The sequence below is a fragment of the Penaeus chinensis genome, chromosome 10 (assembly GCF_019202785.1).
Source record: "Penaeus chinensis breed Huanghai No. 1 chromosome 10, ASM1920278v2, whole genome shotgun sequence".
NCBI lineage: Eukaryota > Metazoa > Arthropoda > Malacostraca > Decapoda > Penaeidae > Penaeus > Penaeus chinensis.
Window position 1 is genome coordinate 18,939,976 of NC_061828.1, and position 9,824 is coordinate 18,949,799.

The window sequence follows — 9,824 nt, forward strand, 5'->3', positions numbered from 1 at the left end:
GGCTTGCGAGGCATAGGTTCGCAGAACGAAAACATCGCCAACGAACTACGCTCGCAGAAGGCCGAGCTGTATGCCGTCAGGAACAGCGTATATGACTCGCGAGAAGAAACTCTGACGAAGGGCAACTTTATCATGAAGAAAGTCAACGACACCAACACCACGATCGTCTCGCACCTGGACGACCTGCGAGTCAAGCTGTACAAGATCAACCACAACCTGGCGCTGATCTCCGGGGAGCACCAGCATCTGATGGAGGTGGTGCGGCGCAACAACCAGCAGCAGCCCAAGACCTACAACAGCGAAGACTACAGCGACAGGGTGCTCCCCGGCTGCACCTACACGCCCTTGGACACCCAGGATTTTGCAAACATCCTCAACCGGACCTACATGAATGACTCCTTCAGTGGGCTGGACGAGGAGGAGAAGGCGTGGGAGCCCGGAAGTACCGAGGACCACCAGCTCTTCCCGACGATGCCCGAGGACTGCAAGGACGACAAGAAGAAGTACCTGGAGTACCCTCCGATGCCTCGCGACTGCAAGGACGTCTTCGACCTCGGTTTCATGGAGGACGGGATCTACCGTATCCAGCCGCCAAGCCTCTCGTCCAGAGAAGTGTACTGCGACCACCATACCGCAGGCGGCGGCTGGACAGTCATGGTGGCGCGCCGCAAACTGCCCAGACACATCTCCTTCAACCGCACTTGGCATGAATACGAAGTGGGCTTTGGCGACCCCAGCAAAGAATACTGGATCGGTGAGTACTAAATTATACCATAGCTATACATGCAGATGATTAGTGACATAATCTGCTACTGCACCTGGATTAATAACTTATTTTGCGTCACCCTATGCCTACAGGTCTGAAGGCCCTCCACGCCCTTACGCGGGGCCGCCCACACCAACTGCGGGCGGACATGGAGGACTGGGAAGGAAACACCGCCTGGGCCGCCTACTCCTTTTTCTCGTAGGTTCTTTCACCTACCGCGTTGTCATGAATAAAAAATTATCACACTGATACTCAGACACCAATAACATTATTAAAACATAATAATTACTATCATAACGCAACGATCGATAACGACAGGAAGAGACGGTATGAAACACAATCCATGGAGACTAGGAACTCAGATGAACAGCAAACGTGATAAACTGTCGCTACACGTTTTATTACATGTATTACTCCGCCCTGAGAGCTAAAACAGATGCTTCCTCTCCATTGTGTCTGGTCGTCCACTTTAAATTATCCTGATGATGTTTTTTACTGTGGCTGAGATGTGCTTGGGTTTTGTGTGTAGAGAAGACCTTGTGGTAATGGTTCTACATTTACTTTCTGCTTTTGATTGGGTAATGCATTGGTTGGGTTTTCGTGGTAAAAAAGAACATATGTGTAAAATGTCTATGATTTTATTTTAGTTTGTTAACTTTAAGTATGGGTTTTGTTATATATCTAAATGGAAAGAACCAACTCGTTTTAAGGCAATTTTGGAGACAAATTAGGTCTAATAAACGTAGTTAGTAGTAATATTAGAAATACATAATATCGGACAGCACTACTAACACCATTTCTATAAGGCGTTTATATAGGACATCAGTATTTCTATATTACCTTTTGTGAAATAGAGGCACTGGCATTTTCCACTGAGGCAAATTACTAGACAATAGATCAAGAAACCCCAAAAAGGTTAAAACGGAATTTGCTTTTGAATACACCTGTTCCTACCTTTATTGACTAACCTTGCAAAGAACGGATTGCACAATACACTTTATTGTTAGCGCATATAAAGCACTAGTCACTTAATCTGTTGCGTTAAACTCTTTTCACATATCCAGTATATACATATTTGTGATACTACTTATATATATGCTCTATCCAGAACACCTTTAGATTCCAAGAAAATTTCCTTCACACCTGGTTAATATATTAGCTTTCAACTTGTCTTGACATAACACGAACGAAAAAAAAAAAAAAAAATGTAGGCAGTGTGCTTTACTTAAATTATGACTTTAGTCCTGCACCGTAGCATCTTTAACACTCACACACACACACACACACACACACACACACACACACACACACACACACACACACACACACACACACACACACACATACACACACACACGCACCCAAACACACACACACACACACACATGCACACACGCGCACACACACTCACACACACACACACACACACACACACACACACACACACACACACACACACACACACACACACACACACACACACACACACACAAACAAACACCGTTGTGAAATACCTGTATTGATATTGAAACACAGACTGCACTGAAGGGAAATATCACAGCCTCCATCGCCCTTCATCCACAGAGTGAGCGGAGAGGAAGACAAGTACAGGCTGAGGATATCCGGTTACTCAGGCACAGCAGGAGATAGCTTACGGCACTCGCACCTTCAGATGTTCTCCACCATTGACAGCGACAACGATCAGGAAAATTGTAAGTTGACGCGACGTCGAGGGGGGTTCAATTAGAGAAATGAATGGTGTGTGTGACTTGAATGGGGAAACGGAAGAGAGAGAGAGAGAGAGAGAGAGAAAGAGAGAGAGAGAGAGAGAGAGAGAGAGAGAGGGAGGGAGGGAGGGAGGGAGGGAGAGAGAGAGAGAGAGAGAGAGAGAGAGAGAGAGAGAGAGAGAGGGAGGGAGGGAGAGAGAGAGAGAGAGAGAGAGAGAGAGAGAGAGAGAGAGAGAGAGAGAGAGGGAGGGAGGGAGAGAGAGAGGGGGAGAGAGAGAGAGAGAGAGAGAGAGGGAGGGAGGGAGAGAGAGAGAGAGGGAGGGAGAGAGAGAGAGAGAGAGAGAGAGAGAGAGAGAGAGAGAGAGAGGGAGGGAGAGAGAGAGAGAGAGAGAGAGAGAGAGAGAGAGAGAGAGGGAGGGAGGGAGGGAGGGAGGGAGGGAGAGAGAGAGAGAGAGAGAGAGAGAGAAAGAGAGAGAGAGAGAGAGAGAGGGAGGGAGGGAGGGAGGGAGGGAGGGAGAGGAGGGAGAGAGAGAGAGAGAGAGAGAGAGAGAGAGGGAGGGAGGGAGAGAGAGAGAGAGAGAGAGAGAGAGAGAGAGAGAGAGAGAGAGAGAGAGGGAGGGAGGGAGAGAGAGAGGGGGAGAGAGAGAGAGAGAGAGAGAGAGAGAGAGGGAGGGAGGGAGAGAGAGAGAGAGGGAGGGAGAGAGAGAGAGAGAGAGAGAGAGAGAGAGAGAGAGAGAGAGAGAGAGAGAGAGAGAGAGAGAGAGAGAGAGAGAGAGAGAGAGAGGGAGGGAGGGAGAGAGAGAGAGAGGGGGAGAGAGAGAGAGAGAGAGAGAGAGAGAGAGAGAGAGAGAGAGAGAGAGAGAGAGAGAGAGAGAGAGAGAGAGAGAGAGAGAGAGAAAGAGAGAGAGAGAGAGGGAGAGGGAAAGGGAGAGGGAGAGAGAGAGAGATGAGAGAGCGACAGCGGAAAAGAATGGTGGGAAATAGGGGGAAACAGGAGTATGAAGGGGCTCTACGGGAGAAGAAAAATGAATGAGTCGTAAGTCTTCACTAATATCCTCTCCTCGCTGCTCCTCACGTGTTTCCCTGAGATCAATAGAGCGAGCTAAAGGTCTTGGTGTTATTCCCACACACTCGCACGCGAAGCCACGCCAGGGGCTTTCATGCACGACTCATGGCAGTCATGACGAATCAGGCTGACTTTACTCATCAATGAAGAAGTTTCTTTCGTTTCAGGGGGGAGCTGCGCCCGCGGACGAGGAGGTGGCGGATGGTGGTGGGGGCGCTGCGCCTGCACTCAGCCTACAGGTCAGTACCGCAGAGGAAGGTATCAAGGACCTGAGCGCGGCGTCACCTGGTGGCACTGGAAGGACTCCAACTATTCCCTAAAAACCCTCATCCTTAAAATAAGGCCTTTGGAGTAATCGGAATGTCTAAACTAGCTGTTCCTCCTTAAATGGAGTTCGGAGATGGAAAGGTTATCACAGTGCTCTAGTAAGCTTAAAATAAATAAATATATATATATATATATATATATATGTATATGTGTATATATACATTTAAATATATATATACATGTATAAGATATACGTCACTTAAGGGTCAAATGTAGATCTCTTTGTGAACACAAGGGCTTCCATGCGTCCCAGTGATGAATGTCATAAGTTGGGTTTGTTCCAAGAGTAGTGAAACACTATTTCTAACTATTCAAGTACGAACGCTGTAATTAAGATAAATGTAAGAAATGTGTTATTAAATGGTATATATTCTGTCACTAGGGCAGAAAGGTAAATGCAGTAAGTTTAAAGAATAGGGTAACAATCATTTCATCCCCTGACAGTATTATCGGCTACAGAATATATAGTATTGTAAAATTACAAAAATACCTCGAACCAGGATAAGGTTCTCTAGTGTGTTCATTATGTGTTACATAGGTTTAAGTCCTTCGCGGAAAACACATATTGTAAGTAAAAATGAAATATTTATAATGCAATTCACGCTTATCTCGGAGACACCAAGAAGGCTGCAGCACCTTGCAGTTGTGTTTCTCCTTTATTAATCTTGACATCAAATCAGAAACATCTTGAGAGCAATACGTCTCGTTCATGAGATTCACAGACAAGAAAAATGCAATACCGGATGCAGTGATGCCAAACAACAGGTTTTATGCAATGTGTGTGCACAAATATATATATATAGATATATAGATATACATATATACATATATATACATACATATACATTCTATATACACATGTGTATATATTTGTATATATATATATATACAATTATATATATATATGTATATATATACACACACACATACGTGGGTGTATATATGTATATATATATATATATATATATATATAAAATATAACACACACATGTGTATATCATATATATATATATATATATATATATATATATATATATATATATATGTATATATGTGTGTGTGTGTGTGTATATGTATATGTATTTATATGTATGTACATATACATATATATAAACACACATATATGCATATACATATATATATATATATATATATATGTATATATATATATATATATATATATATATATATATTTGTATATGTATATATATGTATATCAATATCTTTAAGCATATTTATATATGTATATGTATATATATGAATATACATATATTTGTATATGTATGTATATGCATATCAATATATGTATATGCATAATTATATATATGTATATATTTATATGTATATATACATTTGTATACATACATGCACAAATATATTCATGTATATGTATATATCGTATTCGATTACGTCAACTATGTTCATATCGCACTAGCTTTCTCAGCAACACACTTCTTCAACTAACGCTGCCTGATGTCAAAGTAATTGAATACAGATTTGTCACGTTACGCTAGCATTACCTTTTACTTGAGAATCGTCTAAGTGCTGGGTGCCTAAACTGGATGTGGATCACGTGGGAATGCAATCACGACAGGCAGAGATTAAATTTTCAGGCCACCCCTTAGTCATCATCGTCAGGTGCTGCATACAAAAAAATACAGAAACCAATATTTTTATATTCTGTGTATCACTTAAGGTCAATATCATATGCTGAAACATACTTGCACGATCTGCTATCCCAGGGTGGTTTCTGGTCTCTGCTGCGTGTACACAGTGGTTGGTGAGCAAGTGTCTTGCAACCATACTATACCACTGTGTCGTCTATAACTAATTTTGGTTAAGTGAAATGGACTCGCAAAGCGATTTGAAGAAATACATTACAATGTTATTCGCACGTAAAGCCCCCTGGATGTTTGGTCTGACACAAATCATTGTGAGTTCAAACTCGTTCCAGGAGTTAATCCCTGCTAGATAAGAGTTCAGATTAAGAACTTCCTGAGTCCCAAGTCATATTGAAAATCGGGGTCCATCTAGTCTTTAGTTAAATAAGGTAGATTTATTAGTTTTTGACTATTGGTAGGATACAGTGTTACTATGGCAGATTATTCAGAAAAAATGCCGTGGTATCACTGATAACTGTGCCATGGACCCAGGATTTAATTAAACTATTCATTTGTCACTAAAGAAGTAGGGAAGAGGCTAGGTTATTTTAGGTAATAAGCAATGGCCACATCAGTGGAATAACATTACTGGGTAGAAACACCGAATGATAGTAGGCAATACATGAAACATTATGCATTTTATTTCACTGTGAGAGTAAATAGTCGAATCCCTTAATTGCTGTACTATACATGATATCCAGTTGAAAACTGTAAAGGCACTGGTTGTGCTGACGTATATCGTAAAGTAACAAACGACATAAATAACAAAAAAAGGTTGTGGAATGGTGCTATTGTTACATAAATCTTGCGATCCTTGCAGGGTAAATGTACATTGAGTCAAGCTAAGGATAAAAGTATCAGTTGCCAGTGGCTCTAGTTTACGTCTTTGTCATGATGTGTAGAAAGTGCCATATCCTTAATCTTTGAGAAATATCGGCTCTTCCTTCGTCTAATTTATGAACACTCATATGATAAGCTTAGCGGACTGCTAGCTGGTGCTTTCGCACGATCAATGAAGGAAAACGAATTGAAGATTATAACTGCGAATGCCGCTAGCTTAGCGAAAACCAGTGTAAGGTTTAAGGAACTTGCCGTGTTGATTAACGACGAGAAAGCCTACAGAAAAAATTGCGATTACAGGTTGTGATGAAAGGGGCGCAGACACAGGAGATTAATTGGCCCACGAGCCGATTATACCAATGAATCCTCGCAACTTCACGGAATATTATCCTGGAATCCAATTATAAGGTCCGGGCAATTACTTGAAAATGTGGTTATAAGGGGAGATAGGCAGGGAATGTGAACACGAAAAAAGAGAGAGAAAAAATAACGCACAAGGGGAGCATCCCATAATATAGGTTAATAGTTATTGATTGCACTGACAAGTAGAATAGAATAAAGTAGGCAGTTTAAAGAGAATTACTTTGTCTTAAGTAATCTAGCAAAGGATCGACCCTAGCGCTGTCGCTTTCCTGCCTAAGTTCCGTAGATTTAGGTACATTGTTAATGGGAGTGTATTGCATTACGGCCAAATAGCAACATAGTGTGCAATCTTTCAGCTAAGGATGCCTCAGATGCATTTCCGCAAGTACATTAAATCATGTGATTTTATGGGACCTGAGCTAAGTTCATAGATATTTCGAAATGTTCCAAAACATAAAGATTGTATAAGGAGTCTATATCGTATCGGGATTGTCCTCAGATAAATCATATTTGGCACTCAAAATCTGCCGTCCTCAGTTCGATGTCCATGGTAATTTACAGAATCTTGCCTTTCTTTTGACAGCTCTCTATCTCTCCACTTCCTAATTTCCCTTCTTACTTCTTTTACATCTATATAATCATTATACTTTAACCGGTTTAAACAGTGCGACTTTAAGTCTTAAATGCCCTAGATTAAACATTTGGAGGTTTCAACTTTTTCGCTGTTGGACAGACATCTGAATCCTAGTCCTCATTCTGGGTCGCAAGGAGCAATATTTACATGGGTGTAAACAAAAAGATGAAATATATTTTTGTAGCTTTCGCATTTAATGAAAGGAAGGTCAGCACAGACACTTGTGCACAATGTTTAACTAATGAAGGAAATTTCTGATTACAATGTCTAAGACCCGCATTATATTGATACAATACTCTGGCGTTTAAGTCTAATCTAAATTAAGGCTTTCTGATCAGTCACTTTCTTTTGCATATGAAACGTGCAACGCACCAAACAGCAAGTGAAATGGTGTCTAAATAAAATAGGAAATACTGCATGAATGGAAATTGACACGACAATCACACGTTATCAAGCAAAACAAAAAATATATATATAAGTATATATCGAACGTACGAAGTAAATGGAAATAAAAACACCACAGTGATAATAAGATGCTTTTAAGTTTTCCAGCTCATAGGATCTAAAGGAGAAAAATCCGCGTGGATTGGCTTAGAGGCAATGCACGGGGAGCCTGAACAAGAATCGAATTCCAAACAGAATATTGTATGTCAAATTAGATCTTAGTTTGGACAACTGAAGCTATGTAGTGTCAAAAGAAATAAAAAAAACAGGCTTGGTCTCTTATCACAAACACTGAAATTGGATTTTTGTTAGTTTATTCAGATCATTGCTCTGTGCATTGCTTCTCTGGATAAACGAGGCTTGGCAATTTCGTTTGATTAGCTGTGGGATTCAATTTGATTTGAGCAGGTTGTAGACTGTTACCCAAAAGAGCGACGATATGTGTAGATGCAGACGTATGAAAACACATACCTTTATTTCCAGATGAATTAAAGGATTTCATATTAAGCACTACTTACCTGGCAATGGAGATTCTTAAAGTCTTCGATCAATGCGTTATTTAGTGGGTCGTTAACCACGGCAATCAGTCGGTAGATTATGTGAGGACAGACGGCACGGGAAAGGCGGATGATGTAGGTCAAGTTCTTATAGAATAGTAAATAAGCGATAAAGAAAAGCACTTTCTGCAACGTAGACTCATTACTGATTTTGAAATAAACTGTTGTAAAGTAAGGAAAATGCAAGGGAGCGTTCATAGCCGAGACCAAGAAATATAAGAGAGACATGTTAGTCAATAACCACGGCGTAGAATCATTAAGAGTGGAAGTCAATCATGACAAAGGGCAGTTAGACATGGCAGCTTCGAAGAATCACCAGATTTCGTTCATCGGCACGGGGAGTGCGTGCAACGAACGAAATCAAATCAACCTGCATAGACCACATTAGGTTACCAGTATCCAGCAGCCACATGTATTTACTGCCAAAGTTAATGCAATGCTCTAACACTGCCAATTTCTACTGTGAGCTGCGGAAGTCTGGTAAGGCCTCGTATTATAATAGTAGTCTTAGTCGCTAATGTTCAAGCATGTTAAAAAGGCATTAACGTTAGCATATTCGTGTTTTCCCAGATTTCAAATATACGCCTGTGTGAATGTGTAAATGTATTCAGAATTAAATGGATGTCAACATTCCTTTTACGAAATACCGCGCTTTCCTTTGGTGTTCAAATACTATAGCATAGTTTAGCGATCCTTTACACAAGGATGTCACCATTATCTTGACTCTCAAAACCCGTATAATACTATATAATGCCAGGGAAGTTATAGCAGTACTATTTACACTTTCATGGCAGTTGGGGATATTCTTGTAAAAAAAAAAAAGACAAAAGCACGTAGTTTCTTGGAGTATAATCAAGAGGGTTAACACGCACACAACACTCCACTAAGATGCCTTTCAGATCGTGGTTTCTAGTCAGATTGTGCCAGTATAACTAGGTAGTATTTTTCGTTATCTGCCACTCTAGATTTGGTTGTCAAAGGTGCATGATATTTAGCAGCCGCTGTCTGTCTTCAGAATTAGTTTTGAATTATGGACTATTGGTTTTACAGTTGCTATACCCCATGTGATTTAGTAAAACCTAAGTCCCAGCCAATTAGTCTCGTAAGCCAGGCGTTTAGATCGAAGAAATAAGTTCTTAGTGTAATAGGCGAACGAACGGGAATATTTTAGGCTCGACGCGGTAGCAACACGTGCGCCTAAGCTAACTCTTTGATGGTGCTGGAATCAAATATTCTTTTGCTATTTTTCGAATAAGATTTTAGAATACGCAAGCCAGAGGTATTGAGTTTGCGCTGTAATATGTGCATCGATAAAGTTAACCGTCATTAACAGAAGATCAGAACAAACGTTAACAAAGGGATTTACTTATCCGGGTGAGAGAAGTTTTCAACCACCAATGCTGCGGAAACAAAAGCCTAAGCGTAAGTTTGATAAACGG

At 40.8% G+C, this 9,824-nt stretch overlaps 1 protein-coding gene across 1 annotated transcript in view; it reads left to right on the forward strand.

The window, feature by feature from the left end:
- Nucleotides 1-5,400, forward strand: part of LOC125029869 (angiopoietin-1-like) — a 5,784-nt gene extending 384 nt beyond the window's left edge. The window contains exons 1-6 of the mRNA XM_047620050.1: nt 1-754; nt 859-964; nt 2,351-2,478; nt 3,727-3,910; nt 4,269-4,277; nt 5,322-5,400. The exon at nt 1-754 is cut by the window's left edge and continues 384 nt beyond it. Coding sequence (XP_047476006.1) covers nt 1-754; nt 859-964; nt 2,351-2,478; nt 3,727-3,910; nt 4,269-4,277; nt 5,322-5,400 — 1,260 coding nt within the window. The remainder of the gene's footprint in view (nt 755-858; nt 965-2,350; nt 2,479-3,726; nt 3,911-4,268; nt 4,278-5,321) is intronic.
- The last annotated feature ends 4,424 nt before the right edge of the window (nt 5,401-9,824 follow it).